Source organism: Grammomys surdaster, unplaced genomic scaffold (genome assembly GCF_004785775.1).
Source record: "Grammomys surdaster isolate TR1022 unplaced genomic scaffold, NIH_TR_1.0 958, whole genome shotgun sequence".
Lineage (NCBI taxonomy): Eukaryota > Metazoa > Chordata > Mammalia > Rodentia > Muridae > Grammomys > Grammomys surdaster.
Window position 1 is genome coordinate 3,706,254 of NW_021605377.1, and position 20,372 is coordinate 3,726,625.

General features: G+C 41.4%; 1 protein-coding gene across 1 annotated transcript in view; it reads right to left on the reverse strand.

Moving 5' to 3' along the window:
• The window catches only part of Cfap54 (cilia and flagella associated protein 54), a 283,790-nt gene that overhangs the window by 28,848 nt on the left and 234,570 nt on the right, over positions 1–20,372 (reverse strand). The window contains exons 64-65 of the mRNA XM_028783037.1: positions 14,874–15,041; positions 5,998–6,104 (exon numbers count right to left, since the gene is read on the reverse strand). Of these exons, the coding sequence (XP_028638870.1) occupies positions 5,998–6,104; positions 14,874–15,041 (275 nt within the window). The remainder of the gene's footprint in view (positions 1–5,997; positions 6,105–14,873; positions 15,042–20,372) is intronic.

Genomic DNA, 20,372 nt, shown 5'->3' on the forward strand with positions numbered 1-20,372 from the left:
AAGGGGGTACTGGTTTTAGACTCAATAAGATTTATGAATTAAGCCTTTATTTAAGAGTTAAGTGTCTGAATTTCCCTAATATCATCTACTCAATTATTCCTTCATTCCACAAATGTGAGCAAAGAGAGAGCAAACACACTCATGATGTTCGTGTCTATTTAAGCACACAAGCTGGTATACGTTAAAACGTGGAAAGGGCAAAATGACAGAAGAAACCTACCCAAATTAGTCTGAACATGAAAATAAATATTTATATGGGTGAAGAAACCCCGGTCAATCAGCCAACAGGAGATTCACTCTCAGGATCTTGTTGGCATGTTATGGTTGTCTAGTGACACAAGGTAAAAACTATGACAAATCAGAAGAACTTGAAAAGGCCAAGCAGTGTTTGCATACTTTAGAGGTGTGTGTGTTTGTGTGTGTGTGTGTGTGTGTGTATGCTAAATGTGTTCTGCTATGTATGTCTATGTATGTCTCTCTGTGGATGTGTGTGTCTGAGTGTGTATCTATGCCTGTATATGTATCTCTGTGTGTTTGTGTATCTATGTGTGTACATATGAATGTGTGTGTCTATGTCTGTGTGTATATCTGAGTGTCTGTGTTTGTACCTTTGTGTGTATGCGTGTGTGTGTGTGTGTGTGTATGTCTGGTAGGGACAGAGAGAAAGATGAAGAAAATTGAGAAAGATGAAAAACAAGAGCCAAAGCGGAGGCACAGAAGGCAGTGGCAATGCTGCTGCAGAGGGGCAATGTCAAGGGCTTAAAGTCAATGAAGACTGGATGCTCTGAGGGCAGAGGGGCCAGGATAGTAGAGGTCAAAGGTTTGTACTTGGAAGAAGCTAGACAAGAGCACTTGCATGGCCCTAAGTGACTCCACCCTGTAGAAACAGAATGAATATTCGTGTGTCTACTCAAGGAAGGGCATTATTATGCAAAATGAGAAGAGGATCCAAAGAGCAGCAGAGCAGAAGAGTAGATATACATAGAAACTTTAACTCTTCAGTCTAACAGTCTCTCTACTTGTGACATGGAGTACTATTTGATTCTCTTATTGACACTAAATGCATACATACATGCCAGAGATAGAGATAGAGATACTATCATACACAAATTCTCTCTCTCTCTCTCTCTCTCTCTCTCTCTCTCTCTCTCTCTCTCTTTCTCTCTCTCACACACACACACACACATATATATGAGAATTTTTATATTTAATAAACATTCTGCACTCCATTTTTCTGTTAAAAGGTAACAACTAAAACATAAAGATTGGTCATTAGGTTTGTTTGGAAAACTTGCCCAGTAAAAAAACCAAAAGTGGATACTAGCCAATCATGCTGTGTAAGATGCCTGTTATTTTGGAGAGAGAAAGTAGTGGCAGGACTTGGTGAGTCACAGTTGTCTCCTTCACAGGAAACCTACCCATGCTCTGGTCCTTCCTCTATCTCTGGACCCTCCAGCAAGTCAGTGAGCATCTCCCCCTGAGATTCCTCTATGCCAAGGCTGAACTAATGAAGCCCACTACTTGTAATTCATTGAACATTTGTAAGGTGGGAACAACATAACTGTATATGTTTAACTATAAAACAGCACATAAAGAGAAGAGAATGTCCTAAACCCCATTCTTCATTCTAAAGCCTAGAGAAAGTATTCATGTCTTTTCAAAAAACCACATAGGGCTGAGGCACATCTCTGTAGTATGATGCTTGCCTGGCATGTCCAAAGCCTGGTACTCTATCCTCAGCACCTCAAATAGATGCTTGGCTTTCTCTTACAATACTTGGGGTTGTAATAAGAATAAACTAGTCCTTGACAGTGGGCTTTAGGTTCATCCTGATGATCCAGAACCCAGGGACAATAATGGCTTCTTCAGAGTAAATGCCCAGTATAAATTACTCTCTTAAGAATGATCCAGTACCCAGCAAAGTATGTGGAGCTTTGCTGTCAGGGCCTGACATCTCCTTAGGTTGTCTGCTGCCTTGCTTAGAAAAGACAACATTAGGGATGATGGTTGTCTACCTTGGGCTCAGTGTTCCTGACTGCTAATGCCTTGACCCTCCTCTCTCTCCTGGCAGCCATTGCTTCGCTCAGCTTACTCTCTTCACCTCTCTGTCCCCAGGCTGTTGGAGAATGATCCCACACGGCTGTGTATTCAAATGCTAAACACTGGCCCCAAGATCTGGTTGCAGTCCAGAGGAACACACTGTTGCATACACCAAATGAGGTGTAAACTGTGCCTGCCCGTGTTCTCTGACTGGTTAAATAAAAGTGACTGGCAACCAATTACTGGGGAGAACAGAGGTAGGCGGGGCTTCGGTTCTGGCTGGGGATAGTAGGTAGGGACCACTATGGGTGGGGGATGGGGGTGGATGGAGAACCAGGAAATGGCCTGATAGAGCAAATCCAGCTCAGACAGGATGACTGGAGAGTAACTAGGGGAGCACATCTGGGAAATAGCCAGTCTAGTGTTGAAAAATATTTTAGGAGTAATAGCACACTAATTGTACTAAAGCTGATTAAATAAATTGATAGGACCCTGGATCAATTATTGGGGGGGCTGTCTGTGTCATAATAAGAATTAATAGGGCTATTGAATGTCCAACACCACCACCAAGGCCAATGTCCACTCTAGCTTTTAGACCTCTTGTCTTGACCCCACAGGCAAGTATCCTATAGGCATAATCCTGCCTGAGTTATGTGGGCTCCCCAAGGTTCTACGCTTCCTAATGCCTCCTACTCTGCCAGGGACTGGAGGACAGGACCCAGTTCGTAGCAGGAACACAGGTGAAAATGAAAGATGATGACGGGGGGTTTAAAGTCAGGGAGGGTGGGCAGAGAACTTGATTCTTGTCTCAAAGATGTAATTGTCTACTTAGAATTAGCCAGAATGTTTATTTGCAGATTCCTGAGAACATGTTCTTTTTTCCCCCCTCTGTGGCTTTCAGAAAAACAACTGAAAGGTGCCTTTCCCAAGGAGAACTTTAGAAGGGGATAAGGAGGTGCCCGAAGAGAGGGGAGTTCTTTCTGTTTTCTCTACCACAGAAACTCTGGTTTTGTCTTCAGTGAGTGAGCAAGAGGTGACAGGCATCAGAACACATCAAACTGTCCTGAGTCAGTAGAGAGAGAGGCCATTCACTGAGATAAGCTCAGAGACAGGGGCTTGTCCCTGTCAGGGTCGTTTACCACAATCATAAGCACAACAGTTTTAAAAGAATTCTATTTTTAAATTAAATGTAATTAAAATTTTAAGAGAAGCTTCTCACTGGCGCCTCTCTACTCTGCAGGTTTTATCCCTATGTTCATCACATGGTTCTGAAAAGTAAAAAAAAAAAATTAAGCCCCTGCAGTGTTTCAGGATTTACAAGGAACACGTAAATGCAAATGCCCTGATTTTGCTGCTTCTTATGCTGGTATATGGCATATGTTTAGTTTCCCCACTTCTTTTTGCTTTAAGGGGAAAAGGGGAAAAAGAAGGAAGACTATTGACTGAATAATTGGAGGCCTGCCGACTCTCGAGACAGCTCTTGTTTTATTCTCTTTCATGAGAATGCCAAAAAGTCCTGAGATCTGAAAAGCATGGAGCGAGAATGGGACTCTCTGGGGAAAGAGAGAGGCGGTGAGTCTCCATCCACACAGCTTTTACCAGATGCTGGTGGGGCAGAGAGCAAGTATCAGAGACACCTGTGCTGGCAGCTTCCCTGAGCCTGTGAGAGCTAGGCAAGGGGGTGTTATCACTGCCCTCTTACAGGAGGAGAAACGGAGGCAGAAGGAGCCCAGGGCAGTGAGTGATTGGGTTGATGATGAACTACCTAAGCTAAAACATTTCTTTGAAACCTCCAAACAAAGAACTTGGTAAAAGGAGAGGAAAACAGAAAATAAGCAATCAAAATTCAACTAGACAAAACTTAGAGATCTTTTCTGTTTGTTGGAAAGATAGGAATAGGCCTGGCCAAAGCTGAGGGTTTAATTTGGAGAATAATATAGAACATGGTTGCGTACAGGGAAGGACACAAAGGAGGTGGTGGAGTTTGGATTTAATTAGCAAACATCATACACACAAACACACACACAATTTTTAGCTTAAATTAATTGGTTTGTTTGGGGAATAGCTTCTTGAATTATTTCTAGATATTTATTCTCTGTCTTGTATGTAGCTCTGAGAGTTTTCCTTTCTCTGTAGGCTGTCTCTCCACTCCTGTGAGTGTTGCCATTGCTATTCGGAGCCTTTTAATGTCATATGATCTCACTTTCCAGTTTTTGATGTTATTTCCTGAGCAACTGAAATCTTTTTCAAAAGACCCTTGTCTCTACCTACACACGGAAACGCTCCTAGTGGTGTTCTCCAGTGGTGTTGGAGTTGATCAAGTTTGCAGGATGAGAGATGTGGACAGAGTTTCATTCTCCTTCATGCAAATATCCAGTTTTCCCAGTGCTAGTTGTTGAAGACCCTGCCTTTTCTATAGTACACGTTTCTGGTACCTCTGTCCAAATACAGGTGACTCTATGTCATGGTTTGAATATGCGTGGCCTAGGGAGTGGCACTATTTGGAGTTATGGCCTTGTTGGAGTAGGTGTGACCTTGTTGGACTGGGTGTGTCCAAGTGAGTGTGTTCAAGACCCTTATCCTAGCTGCCTAGAAGTCAGTATTATTCTAGCAGCCTTCAGATGAAGATGTAGAACTCTCAGCTCCTCCTGCACCATGCCTGCTTGGATGGTGCCATTCATGTTCCCGCCTTGATGATAATGAACTAAACCTCCGAGCCTGTAAGCTGGCCCCAATTAAATGTTGTCTTTATAAGAGTTGCCTTGGTCATGGTGTCTGTTCACAGCAGTAAAGCCAAGCCCTAACTAAGACACTTTAGCTGTCTCAGTATAATTCCAGGTCTTCTCTTCCATCCCAGTGATCCACATGTCTCCTCGTGCCAGTACCGTTGCTCTAGTTACCATGGCTCTATGGTGTGACTTGAAGTTGGGTATTGTGATAACCTCTAGCACTGATCTTTTGCTAAAAGTGCTTATCAGTTCCAAGGTTATTCTCCTCAAGTCTTTAGCATCTCCTCTGTACAAGATCACACTGTTTGCAGATGGGGTAATTTGACTGATTTTCCCAATAGTGTCCTTGCTTTTGTTTCTTCCTCTCACCTTATTGCTGTAGTTCAGACACCAGAGGATGGATTGAAGAAAAGTGGACCCCACATCCTTGTCTTGTGGACTTTAGAAGAAATACTTTGAGTGGTTATTTATTGTTTCCATTTAGTATAGTATTGGCTGTAAGTTTGTAGAATATAGCCTTTATTGTGTTGACACACTCCCTTCATCCCTACCTTCTTTAAGGCTTTTATTATGAACACATATTGGACAGGGAAATGACAGAGACCTAGAGACTTTGCCTGTAAGTCTGTAAACCTTGATTCACCAGACGAGGTTTCCAGAGGAATGTGAGCCATCAGGAGCTATGGGTACCATGTCTGTGTGATGGGCATACACTAACTGGATGGACCAACCTTTGCCTGTTCTTTTCTTTCATTTCAATAGATGTAGAACAGCCAATTGCATCCTATGGACCACTCATCAACCATGTGATGGGACTTCTCCTATGTCCCTGAAACCTATCAGAAGGGACCATACTTAGTCTCATGGGCCTGGATACTGCTCAGAGCCCCCATCAGGTTGTCTTTCCTTGGAGTTAATTACTCCCTAAAGAACCTCTTACTTCAAAGGATAAATTGTCTCAGTATATCCCTCCGGAACCCTTAATCTGAGACCTTACAAAAAGTACAGTACATCTGCTTTGATTCTCAGCCCTGAGCCCCTGCAGCTACACTTACCTGTGTTGGTAGCAAAGCCCTGCACAGCTGAGGCCGAGCCCTCCCACACCACATGGACTTTGAGCTCTCCTGCTCTGCCTTCTGGGAATTCTTTCCTTCTCTTACTACTACTTAGACTAACGTTTTCTCCACCATCATCCTCAGCTGGCTACCAGAGAATGGTGTTTACTTGCCTCCTCAGTGGAATCCAGGAGGTGCCAACGCACAAGTTGTTACCGGTAGACACTTTAATATCTGTAATCTTCAGGGGCTTCAGGTTATATGCATACAATAATAAAACCTAAAGAAACATAAAATAAAGTCACACAAAAAAAACAGACATCAAATCTATAACTGAAAATCCCACCATTATTCCTTATAGAAAAGATCACATTATTTTAACGAGTTTTTCTACAGAAAAGAAATATTCTGGGTTTTTTTTTTTCTCTCTCTCACAGCACTGTGAAGAGAAATACAAGATGTTCGAAGTTAATTTGGTTATGGCAACACATTCTTGGAATCCTGGAACATGGGATACAGAAGCAAGATAATTGGGAGTTCCTAGCCAGCCTAGACTACATGATGAGTTCAAGAGACAGCATCCTCCCTTGCCTAGACAAAAAATGTACAAATATAATTGCATGAAAATAAGTGCTATTTAGAGTAATGTTTTGTACTACAAACAGTTAAGTTTCAGCATTTGCAGGGCCCCTTTAATAAGCATGGATAAGCAGTGAGCATACACCTCTACTTCCTGTTACTTTCAGTAAATACACTTTCCCAGTCAGTTGGGTTACTTACTCACTCCCACACACCCACAATTCTCTCTTCCCCATTTATTTCAACTCCACACAACGTCATAGGCCTGTTTAAGAGGAGGGATTCTCTTGGTGACTCATGCCCCAGTAATTTCTCCCATGGCTTGGATTTGGATAATTCTTAAGCGTCTATTCCATCCACTATTAACAGTTGTGGATTCACAGAATGTGAGAATCACAGACCTTCCCTTCCCTTTCGAGATCAGAAAGCTGAATCCTAAAGCAGACCATCAAAACTCACTAGTCAGGCACACATAGGCACATATCTCTGCTTCCGCACAAGTCAAAGTAAAGACTAAAGGGATATCTTTAAGATATAAAGACACAAAGAAAAGGGGGTGAAAGAGATGGGACTTAGCAGCACTTTGAAGAATAGAGAGCATCTGGGGGGCTCAGAAGAGAGGGAAGTGTCTTCAAAGGGATTGCCGACATCAGGCATGACTTTAAAAGGTGAAAAATGCCCAGGATTAGAGGGCCAGACATTGAGAAGGCAAGGGCAGGTGGGACTGCAAATAGAAATGTGAGAGCTCGTCTCACCAGATCCCTTCCTGTGTCCAAGTGGGGAGATTGAACATAACAAGAAGTAGAGGTGTATGTTCACTGGGTATCTGTGCTTATTAAAGAGGCTCTGCAAATGCTGAAACTTAAAGTCCCTTGACACTGGTCCTGGGTGAAACCTACCTACTCAGGCTCTGCAGATATTAAATCAGACAATCTGTATTCATGGCTTTAGCTATGGGAGTTAGGCGATGGGGGAAATATTGGAGTTGATGTATTATGAATAAGAGATATCTACATGCTCAACCACAACAGGATGTGGGCACATTCTCTCTGGGATCATTGGCCAGTTAAAGAAAAAAGACTCACAGACACTGGCAATTCAGTATCCTCCAATGAACTGTGGGATCTCCCTCTGGTCATCTTATAACAAAGCCTATTCATCAATGAGCCAGACACCATGTGTTTTCAGTGTGTTCCCCAACATAATCAGATAGCCAAAGGTCCACTGGAAAAGAACATGAAAGACAGAAACCAAAACTAACAGGAGAAAGAAACTCAGAGGATCAGACCTAAGATAGAAAAAAATTATCAGTGACCATAACAAACCTTCAGAGAGAAAAGCGACAAGTCCCTGAATAAAAGAAGAGGAAGGAACTTCCCCTTAAGAGGAGAGGACATACCATGGCATTGGTATGTCCATGAAGAAGCAACATGGGGCAGCTTAAATGGGAAAAGGAATGAGAAGAAAAATATACAACTAGTAAGCAACAAGATATTTAAAGCACAAAAATGAATCTGTCTCCCCCCCAAAAAGTAAATCCTAAATTCAAATCATAGCTAACAGGGAGAAAAGGATAAAAAGGTAAACTTTGAACCTATTTGTCTCACTATCTGAATAACAGAACTTTAAGAGTATACAGAAATAACCAGAGGGAAGACCCTGATAGAGGTTGACAGCTCTATGGAAGGAAAACATGGTGTTCAGGTTGAGAAGTCTGTCATTGGTACCTAGTAGAACTTATGGGAGGTGATACCAAGGCATGCCATAAAATGTCATCACTTGTAGGACAGAAGAAAGATCTCAGAGCTCCCAGAGTCACAGAAAAAGACCCAGTATCCCATCTCATTGAGTGTGTATCCAAAAGCAAGCAAATCAGTCAATCAGAGTGATAGCCGCACTCTGGTTGGTAGCTAAGCACCCTTCTCAATCATCAACCTGTAACCATCAGCATGTGAGTGGGTAGATAAAACACACTCAAAATAGAACACTGTGCAGGCTTGAACATGAAATCCTGACCTTTTGGATGTGAGTAAAGCTAGAAGACAGAATGTGAAGTAAGATAAGCCAGACATGGCAACACAAACTCTGCGTGGCCCCACTCAGATGCTAGTTAAAGAGTAGATGGCAAGTTAGATATGAGGATACTTTGCATGAGTATTTAGACTAATCCAACACAGGGGTAGGACGCAAGTAACTGTCCGGGTTATTGGGCAGGGAGAGTAGTAATAGGGGGATGGTACAGAGAGATGAGACAAGACACTGATGTTGATTGACTTTTTATATGGGGAAAGGTGTCAAACTGATTGCAGTAGCACCTGTGCAACTCTGTGACTCTACTGTAAACATTGACTTATAGATTGATGATCTGTGAACTGTATCTTATTAAAACTGTTTGTGTCTGTCTCTCTGTGGAGTGGAGATGCATAGGCATCACATGAATATTGGGATGCAGGTGCATGTACGTACATGTGCACATGCATGTGGAAGCCAGTTGACACTGGATGACTTCCTCAGTTGTTATTCACCTCATTTTTGGAGACAGGGTCTCCCATGGAGTTTGCAGTTTGCTACTGTGACTAGACCAGTTAGCCACTGAGCCCAGGCATCCTTCTATACAGTTGCTTGTCATCATACAAAAATTTTGTTTCAACTCAGGTCTTCATCTCTGTATATCAAACACTTTGCCAACTGGGCCATCTCTCTAGCTCTACTTTTTTTTTTTTAATTTTTATTTATTTTTTATTTTTTATTATTTTTTTTCTACTTTTTTTTTAAGTTAAAAATACCAGTGTCAGACTAGAGAGATGGCTCAGCCATTAAAGGCTAGGCTCACAACCAAAAATACCAGTGTCAATATAAACAAAATTCAAAATTATTTATAAGTACATGTATGACAGAATGCATTTGCAACCCCGATTTATTTTTTAAATTCATTCTTTGATTGAAAGGGACTAATAATATTAAACAGACAAATACAAATATACATATGTGATATATATAGGGACATTAATAAATCATTTAAATTAAAATGTAAGACAGAAATTCTATGTACAAGTTGTCAGATATTTCTGTAACTGAAGCACAGTGTGATAATAAAATCTTATAATAACCATTCTATAAAAGGAAAGGGATGAGGGAGAGAAGAGAGGAGGCGGCAGAGGAAGATGGGGTTAGGTTTCTCAATAGTCATGTAAGCTTGGTAGAAATAGTGAAGACGTGCTGCCTCTGTGTTATCTAGTTTATGTGAAATGTAGAAAAATAGGTTTTATAAGATGATGAAATCTCCTTGAGAGATTTGGCCAAGACCACACACTGCCTTCTGCTGTTTGCTCTTGCTTTGTGAGTGTTGCCTATGACTCCAGAAACAGAATTTAAGATCATTGAGGACAGGGATATTATCTTATCATTTGGGGCATTTTTTTCAGTATTTGTGCAATTAATATCATTGTGTCTCTGAACCCCCCCAGCATGTCTGTTAAGGGCTACTGAAGTGTATGAATGAAAAGTTTGCACTTAGGTGCATACCACATATTCATGCCAATGGCTTTCTTCCTCTTCAGGCCAGCACCTGCCTGCAGCTTCATACAGGTTGAAAGCCCTTTTTTCCTGAGCTTGACAGAAACTGCTGAAGTCAGTGGATATGTGGCAGTGTGAGATCAGAACATCACATCCTAAGCACACTTGTAGTTGCAATGAGCATGGACCAGTGTCTGCCTGTGTCTCCCCTACTTAGTACCTGTGGTGATTTGAATATGCTTGGCCCATGTGGAGTGGCACTGTTGGGAGGTGTGGCCTTGTGGGAGGAAGTATGTCACTGTGAGGGTGGGCTATGAGACCTTCCTCCTAGCTGATTGCAGGACAGTCTTCTGTTTGCCTTTGGAACAAATGTAGAACTCTCAGCTACTCCAGCGCCATACCTTCCTGGATGCTGCTCTGCTTCCTGCCTTGATGATAAGGGACTGAACCTGTAAGCCAGTTCCAGTCAAATGTTATCTTTTACAAGAGTTGCCTTGGTCATGGTGTCTCTTCAAAGCAATGGAAATCGTAACTAAAACAGCACCTTTGTGATCTTGAGCAAGTTGTTCAAACAGCCATATCTCTGCCTCCGTTGCCTATAAACTGTAGATTCAACCATCCCATTCCTTGGGATTGGCTTATACTATATACTTAGTAGCTTCAGGATCTCTCAGTAAGAGGACCAGTTAACTATTTGATCAGGACTTCAAATCCAGAGACAATGTAGAAGAAAGTCCTGGACAATCATATGATACCTGTAACAACTCAGGCACTAACCACAGGAAGCCTAGCTCTTATCTTGCTTTTCCTTCGAGACTGAGCTTGTTTTGAATACACAGCCTAAGAATAGCAGAGCTCTTGTTAAACATATCAAGACCTCCGGGAAGAAACTGGCCTCCACATCTCTTGTCCCCAAGTATGGCTCAAATCCTGTACTAATTGAACATCTCAAGGGTCCACTTCTATTCAACGTTGAGCTTTCACTGGCCTGATGAAGACTTCCTGTTCAGTGTTCAGTGTCTGGCCTGTTCAGAATTCCTGAATGTGGTCATGCTTGTCTATTTGAAGTTTTCTATGGCCTTAAGATGTGGCCTTGGACTTTACAGCCATATATAATAATACAATCGCCTTTGAACCAATGGAGGAGACCAAATTAGGTCTTAATATCCATAGGAAAACTAGCCACCCATCTCCTTGTCCTACTTTTCATTCTATTGTTATGATAAATATCATGACCAAAAGAAACTTGAAGAGAGGGCTTATTTGGCTTATACTCCAACATCATAGTCTGCCACTGAGGAAAATCAGGTTAGGAATTCAAGCAGGAACTTGGAGGCAAGAGCTGAAATACAGGTCATGGAGGAGTACTACTTACTGGCTTGCTCCCTTCAGCTTGCTCAGCTTGCTTTCTTAGACATCCCCGAACCATCTGGCCAGTGGTAACACCAACCACGGTGAGCTGGGCCCATGGTTAATCAAGACTTCCTCAACAGGTCTATCTGATGGAGGCAATTTCTCAATTGGCATTTCTTCTTCCCAAATGACTCTAGCTTTATCAAGTTGATAACAAACTAACCAACACACCTCTGTCACTTGTCACTTGTCACTTGTTACTTGTCATTCCTATCGAATGCATACCTTGAAGCCAGCCAGTCTTCTTATCAACACAATTCAGAGCTCAGCTGGAACCACAAAGTACAACCCTGCTTGCTAAAGGTGGATGAGGTGGGTTAAAGATCAAAGCTTTCTGGTATGACATTAGATAAATCTAAGTCATCAAACCACTGGCTCTGGGGACATGTTTTTAGAGCTGAGCTATGGTTTCATATCTGGCTACAAGCAACAAATTTTCACTGTGTCTATAAAAGCAGTATCTGGGAGGTTCCTTATATTTAAGTCTCTAATGGCCACTTACTTTCTGTCGCTATAAGGTACTGAAATTGTTGGAGAATTATTTATTTTGTAACAAAATAATAGGTAAAATTTTGTAAAAAAAACTAATAGGTTGCTTTTGTGTGGTTCATTCATGTTCTATTAAAGATTTTTTTGTTTTTGTTTGCTTGTTTGTTTGTTTCAGATAAGATAGTCTGATTTCTGCTTCCTGTATTTAGGAAGTTCAGATATTGTAAGCTACAAACTCAAAACTACCTATGAAGTTCATTACCTAGAGAAATTTTTCACTCTTAATTCTTAAACAACAAACAATCAAACAACAACAACAAAATCCTTTCCTATCAGAATCCCAGCTAATCCTGGATTTTCTATTTTACTGGCCCTAGCATCCTTGCCTGGCATTTCTGTGTCTAAATAGTCAATAAATGGAAATGGATGGGTGACATGAATTTACCATGGCATGCAAATGGCCCTTTTCGTCCCTGGAACATCTGACAGGCTAAATTAGATATATGATTTCATTCATCCTGCCTGAGACTTAAGAGTAGCTACAGACATCAGGACTAAGTGTGGTATCTTGCTTACTTAGGCAGATATACTCTGGAGTTAGATGGCTCCAGCCCTCCATTCTTGGTCTCAGTCTCCTCCCCTGTGAAATGGGGTTAATGATTTCGCCTACCTCATATACTTGCTAATAGAAACAAAATGGCTGCCATGCACCCAACTCTGCACAGTGCTAACTGTGACTCCCATCTAGGACATGGTTCTCAATATTCTTAATGCACCAACCTTTTAATATATTTCTTCTTCTTGTGGTGACCCCAACCATAACGTTATTTTTGTTGCTACTTCATAACTATAATTTTACTATTGTTATGAATCACAATGTAATAGCCATGTTTCTCAATGGTCTTTGGGAGGCCATGACCCACACATAGAGAACCATTGATCTAAGGTTTTCTTAGTCTCAGAACCCGACACCCATCTCTAGATCAACATGCAAAAATAATTAATAGGTAAATGCACAGAGTCACCAATATCTAAATCAATCAAACAACTGTCAGAAATATCTTCCAAAAAGTTAAGAATTTGGGATCTGAGAAGACCATCTAAGAAAATGTTTCTTAGTTTTGTTTTGTTGACAGCCACTACATCTTCTATCATGAGGCACACATACATACATACATATACACATGTTTACTGTTAAAGAAGGAAAAGTGAACCTAAGGTAAGAAAAAAGGGAAACCATGCTCTGCTCCTTTTCTTGTGTCTTGAAGAAAATTATCCACCTTAAATCACAATTTAATGGTTGGGACTCTGCATCTAACCCCCTGACATCAGATCATGAAGCCGGTGCTCACTGTCAGACATGATTGTTTATGGACAAAGCCTTGTAACTCTAATGATGTCAGCATCTAATTCCCGGAGGATGGTTTCTGTCATCCAACATCAACATAAGGACATCCAGATCATCCTGCCCCAATCTGCCCTCCCAGAAATTGACATGATATAGTGATTTTACAATCTGGTGACATGAATACACACCAGATTTTAAAAGACTACTGCTTAATTTGTTCCCAAGCTATAAAACCTTCCAAACTCTCCCTCTTTTACCCTTTTTGTTGGCTTTCCTGCAACAAATACATTCTGATACATGATGATCAATCCATCCATGCAATTTTGTCTTTGACAGCATACATCATGACACAACGTTCTCACAGAACCTTTTATACTTATAGACAATGTTTGCTTTCTTTGGCCTGTGTCTTGTTTAGGAAGGAAAGTGAGGAACCTTGTGTAAACACCCAACATACACATAAAATCCTGGTATAGCTGCCTGTGCCCAGAGTCACAACATTAGAGATTCAGAGATGGGTAGATTAAAGAGCTCACCAACCAGGTAATAAAACAAGGATCAGCAGAGGAAGACACTTGGTGCCATTTTCGGGTCTCTTTTCATGTACGTGCAATGTACACACACACACACACACACACACACAGTGCTAGTCATGTCTAACTGTATTGACTCTCTAACCTATTTGAAAATCACTATAGTAAATTTCCCAGAAAGATATGGTAGATACACTATTTTAAAAGTTAGGAGGACTCTCTGGCAAGGATTTGACCAGGAAAGAGGGGACAGATGGCATGGACAGCCCTCTACAGTCATGGGCTCTACATTCATAGATTCAACCAATTACAGGAAAATATTTTTTGTTGTGTTTGCTGAACATCCAAAGATTCTGTCTTTCTACTCCATACATAATACAGAATAGCAACTATGCACACGCTTTCATTGTGTCAGACGATACATCTAAAGCAGAAATGACTGAAAGTGCACACAGGGATATATGTAGGTCATATGCAAATATGCCATTCTAGGGAAGAGACTGGAACATCTGTGGATTTTCGTATCTTTGGAAAATCCTGGACCCAATCACCTGTTCAATAACAAAAGTTGGCTTGACGTTAAAACGTAACACGCAGCTTCAAGTACTTCTGGGAAGTGATACAGTAAATCTCTCTTCTTGTCTGAATAGGGAAAACTGTGTAATTGGCCCAATGCTCTCAGGCTTCTAGCCTAAAGAAGAGGGAGGGTGGGGAACCAAAAAAAAAAAAAAGGGTGGGCCTAGGAGGTTTCTGATTTGACAGGGGTCACCACTTGAGTCAAGGAGGTGCAGAAGCTACCAGGGGCACCGCTGGAGGGGACAAAGCTTGTGTACCGAAGAGTGAAAAAGGAGACCAAAGCAGGAGACAAAGAGCAAATGAAAATGCCAGACAAGAAAAACCCCTTAGGCTAGCGTTCTATGTGAAAGTGCCTGAGGCTCTTAGAGAAAGAAACCATCAGAGGAATCCTAGGCTGGAAGGTTTCTCCATAAGAGGTTATATTGACCAACTGTTCCAGTTTTCAAAGCAGACTCATTTTTAAGAGTCCCCTAGAATTAGAATCTGAATCACTACTCAATCTTGATCATTAAAGGTCTCCACTGCTTCTTCAGGAAAAACATTCTAAGCTTTGTCTCTGGGTGAAATATTTAACTCTTATCAGTGTGTTATGTACCATAGGTTCCGCATCTTTTGGAGGTTTGTCCAGAGGAGGAATATACCACTGAAAGCAAAGTTCTTTGTTTAAAGCTTGAACCGCCATTTCTGATGAGATGTCTGTATAAGATGGGCTGCCAGCGAGCTTTCCAGATAAATCAGATTGCAGGGAACTGTCCCGATGAACCTAGGGAACAGTAACAAAGAGAAGCCCTGTCAGTGTAGTGGCTGATAATGAGCTCATTCAATATTTAAAGCAAATTAACTGGCTGCATTAAAAAATTCTGGGAGTTGTCTCAGCTTATTTTATGACGGTAGACCTTAACGCTGCCCCTAGACTACCATAGAATAAATTCTCATATAATAAACGATGCTTTAAAACTCCATGAACCCAACAGATGTCTTTTACTTTAGTAAAACTTCCGGGCCAGAAATACCCTGAAACTTATTGCTAAGGAATACCTATTACAAAGCTTCTACTTTATACACTGATGAGGAAATACATGCTTCAAGTTCCAGGAACACAATTGGCTAGCAGACACTACTTGAAGAGTGTGTGTTCATAATTCTTCTGGACTCTATTTAGTGGTGGCACCATCTGCAAAATAAGACACTTATTTTTTTTTTCTTGAAAGGTTTAAGTCTGGTTCTCCTCTTCCTTCCTTCTTTAAATGCACAAGGTTGGTTTGTAAGTTCAAGTCCTCAGTGGGTTCTTGGCTTAGCTTCTCCCTGGGAACTCGGTCACTGGGTCAGAAACACAAATGTGAAGAACGAATCCACTGTTTCAAGAGTTGTTGAGGTAACCAAGAGGACAGAAGATGCTGATGATGGTCAACAGAACAACAGATCAGCCAGGAAGAGAGCAAATACAGACAGGAGTACCTCGACTCTGAAAACAACCTTGAAAGGAAGATTTCAGAAAGGAAGATTTTCAAAGTTAACCTCCTCTTGCTTCCAAGATCATACAGTACAGTAGTTAGGAAACAGTTTCCCTTCTCTAGTCTCTTTCTTGACATCCAAGGCTTCTCGGGGGCTGATGACCAAGGGAAGACATCGCCACCTGAAAGAAGAGCCAGATGCCCCGCCCCACCCATTATGCCTGAGCGTATTCAGACTTTGACTGTGAATCCAAGCCTTTAAAATAAAAGCAGAAATGGGAAAGACCAACCATTCAAGCTGTCACCTGAGAAAAGGAGAAAAGGTGTTTTTGACTGAAAGGTAATACTGAATAGGAAACTTTCTGAAATGATCTAGAAACTATCAAAAAAATTTTAAAAACACCAGTATTGGTGCAAAAACAAACAAACAAAACAAACAAACAACTCTGTATAAGAAAGTGATTCCACATTCAGCAGTTCATGAAAGAGGCTGAGTAAAGAATTGCTTGAAAAATTGACTTTCTCTTTCTTTTTTCTTTCTTTTTTCCTTTTTTGAGACAGAGTTTCTCTTCACAGCCCTGGCTGTCCTGGAATTCAATCTCTGTGGATTAGGCTGGTCCTGAAACTCACGGAGATCTGCCTGTCTCTGCCTCCCAAATGCTGGGATTAAAGGCATGTGCCACCGCCACCACCTGGCCAAAATTGAATTTCTCATATGAAGAGCTTTTCTAGGTTTGGGCAACTATATTAATTAATCTTATAATAGTTATTTTAATGAATGGTATTCTCACAATAGGTATTATTTCCTAGGTTCTGACACATAATTCATATTCATAACTGGGTCAGTGTAGGGACATGAAAACCAGTTGCCTTTCAGATCAACACAACGGTGATCATTAGAACAGTGTTTAGTAAGTATAACAGACACCAATATCAAACTGGAGTGGTAGTTCAGTCATCAGGGCTTATCTCTCAGGCTTAGGAACCTATGTTTAATCCTCAGAGTCCATGTGAAAAGGCTAAACACAGTCAAATGGGCGCGTAAGGTCAGTGCTGGCAGGGGGAGAGCGTTGGCTCCCTAGAAGTCAGTGCCAGGCCTCTGAGAGATCCTGTGTCTAAAATCACATCTGCGGTTGTCCTCTGGCCTCCACATGCAGCACACTTATGAGCACACCCCCTCACACACACGTACCTGAACATATACACTTAGTCACTATGAAAACATCCATCTTTCCATGATCTTCCAAACATCATAGCACCTACTTGCTGGCGAGATCAATCAGATAGATAACTGGTGAACTATGCGCCAGGTACTTTATATGTTCTCTTAATTCTTTAAAAGGAATGGGATTACAGACCTACCATCTTATCAAATCCAAATCATTCCAATTAATGAAATCCTCGGGTCTGCACGGGCTGCATAAGCATTCCATCCATACACATGCATAACTCAGTACCGTGCACGATTTTAGTCATCCTCTGGGATCGCTAACATGATTTGCTTGGTGCCTTTGTTTTTCATCGCAAAGCTCCAGTAGATTTAACATAACACGACACAGAGCAATGATTGTTATGGAAAGGCACCTAATTCATGGTGGGGGGGGCAGAGAGGGAGGAACACAGGCTGAACTATCAAAGTATGGAAACAGTTTGATTGAAGTAGCCTCCCGAGTGATTAAAGGCTCGAAAATGTTATTATAAAAATCAGCCAAGCTTGGAGATTATATAAAAAAAAAAAATGTTCCCCAAAGGCTTCATGCTTCTTAGTTACCTACCCCAGTGAAGCAAACACATGATTAGGTACCTTGCATCTGTCAGGCAAGCAACAGTGATCTCAGAGCTGATTATCCCGGGATAGTGTTACACTAATTATAAAAAAACAAGAGTATAACAGGTGAAACACAATTGGCCATAACACCACTGCCAGGAGAAACACCAAACGGATGTGGATCTCATTTGACATCCTACCTGTGGAACTCCAACCTCGGAATTAGGTCATGAGGGTCCTGGGTTCTGCTTCAGACCAGGACGATTGGGCCAGCTTTCAAAACAGACTCCAGGCAATCACATTAGTTTCCAAGGTTCTTATTCAGTGTCCCCAAGAGTAAAACTATGAAGACACTGTTCTCAGCCTTCAAGTTCAGTCCCTTGCCCTCTACTTCCAGAGCCAGGTAAGATGTCGTCACTATCACTATCACAATACTATCACTTAGCAGACCAAGAGAGGAAGATTCTTGTGAATTTGAGCTAAGCCTGAGCTACAGAGTAAGTTCCCAGTCAGACTGGCCTAAAACAAGGCACTGTTCAAAATAAACAAATAAACAACAATCAGAAGGAAAAAAGAAGACAAAAACAAAAACCAAGGTGTCTGGGGCATGTGTAGTAATCCACAAAAGAGTTTTAGTTCCAAAGTGAACCAGAATCTATAGAGTGTTCTCCTGTGCTATGCACAGTTGTTTGAGGTCTTACTGGTCTACCCATTCCTCTCATTCCTCTTTTGGGAGAAAGTTACTAGATTAATGAAATTGGGGAAGTATTTGGGACATATACATTTCTGCTTCTCTTGAGAGTAAACTATTTGTTGGTTGGACAGTCTTTGTTTCTTCAGGTGAGATTTTAAGGAACCCCATGAAGAGGCCTGGTGTGTTCCAATAGTAAGTGAAGAACAAGGAAATTCACAACATACACAGCCCCTCACCAACACATAGAAAGCCACACTCTACAGCATCAAGGTGGTGATTCATAGAAGTGGGTAATGGTCCCCCTAATCTTTACCCCTGTACTTCTCATTGAGCTGGAGCTCACTCCTGGAAATGAGTGGTAAGTATTAGGAAGGTCACAGTTCTCCAGTTTGTGGGAAGATGGGAAAATCCTTTGGAACACTTTCCACACAATTCCAACATTTAGCACTAGTTGTTGGTTGTGTGGAGGCAGGCTTTCACTGTGCAGCCTAAGAGGTTTCATCAGATAGCCCAGGAGGATGTGAGACGTATGATTCTCCTGGCTCAGCCTCTGGGTGCTGGCACTATGGACATGAGCCAACATACTTGGCTCTTTAACAGAGTTCTTCTAAGTTCCTTAATGAGTCTTTCCTTGTTTTATTATTTACATGGTTTATGTTAAGATATAATGTGTAATTTATACTGGAATGTAACAGTATCTCACCAGATAGTCCAGGCTGGCCTACAGTTTTACATTCCTTATATCTCAGCCTCCTGAATTTTGGGATTACAAGAATGCACCACCACATGTGACCAATCACTTCTAAGGTGGCAGTTTGTTTTTAAAACAACAACAACAAAGAACAAAAGCAAAACAACAACAACATCTCCCAGCACAGAGATGTTCCATTCTGATAGGATAAGGTGTGTGAAAGTCTCTGTTGTGTGACAAGCCCTGGTTTCTGATCACTTCCCTGGCAACTTTGGCCACAGAAGCGTAGACATGGATAGTGCACGGAAGCCTATCCTTAGAAACGTCAGCAAGCTAAAAGGTGAGGTAGATAGGTAGAGTTAATTCAGAATAAGTGACGATAGTTTTTTTTTCTAATTTTGAAAAAATCTGTGCAAGAGAAATGATTTATTTGTTTCATGTACCAGAAGCTCACAGATTCCATGTTCCCTTGAGTTCCCTAGAATCTCAGCTCTTCCATCAATAAAGTACAAATGTGTCAGACCCCTCCACACGATGTTCCTTACATCAGCTGATGATGTCTCTGAGCTCTCAGGATCACAGGCTTCCCACGGCCCCTTTGCCTGCCGCCTCTAAAGGGTCATGGCGCTGTTTTGCTTAAGCAGTGTTTTTAAAACCATTATCTTCCTTCCCAATATTTCAGTCACACCTTCTGTTACTTTGTTTTTAAAGATGTATTTATTTATTTTTAATTTATATGAGTACACTGCAGCTGTCTTCAGAAACACACTAGAAGAGTGCATCGGATCCCATTACAGATGGTTGTGAGCTACCATGTGGTTGCTGGGATTTGAACTCAGGACCTCTGGAAGAGCAGTCAGTGCTCTTAACCGCTGAGTCATCTCTCCAGCTCACATGATCCATTACTTGACTGTGTCTTTCCCATAATTCCTTTCCCTCTCTCCTTTGCCTGTCAACACCATATAATACCAACAGCAAAGTTAAGATATACATGTTTCACTTTTGAATTACTTTTTCTTGTTAGAACATGATTTTATTTTTTAATTTTAAAAAAGTGCATACAAAGGATCAAACTTCTTTGTGGTATTTTCATACACACCTCTTTTTGGTTAACTTCTCCCAACTTTGCCCCCTCCGTTTCCCTGCTCCCCTTTCTCTGCTGCACCCTCGCGCCCCCAGAATTCCCCTTTCTACTTCACGTGTTCTACTTTCCTCACTCCTCTTAAAGCCTCCTCTTTCCTGGCTGTGTCACAGGCTCCTCTCTAGTCCTCTGGACTTAACCCGCGTCTGCATCCATAGAGATCCCCATAATTACTGTTAGAGGCCAGGATCCACATGTAAGAGAGAAAACACAGCATTTGTCTCTCTGAGCCTCGATTACCTCACTTAAAAGAGTATTTTTCCAGCATCATCTATTTTCCTAATACTCCACACTTGCATTCTTCTTTACAGCTAAATAAAACTCTACTGTGTATACACCGTATCCA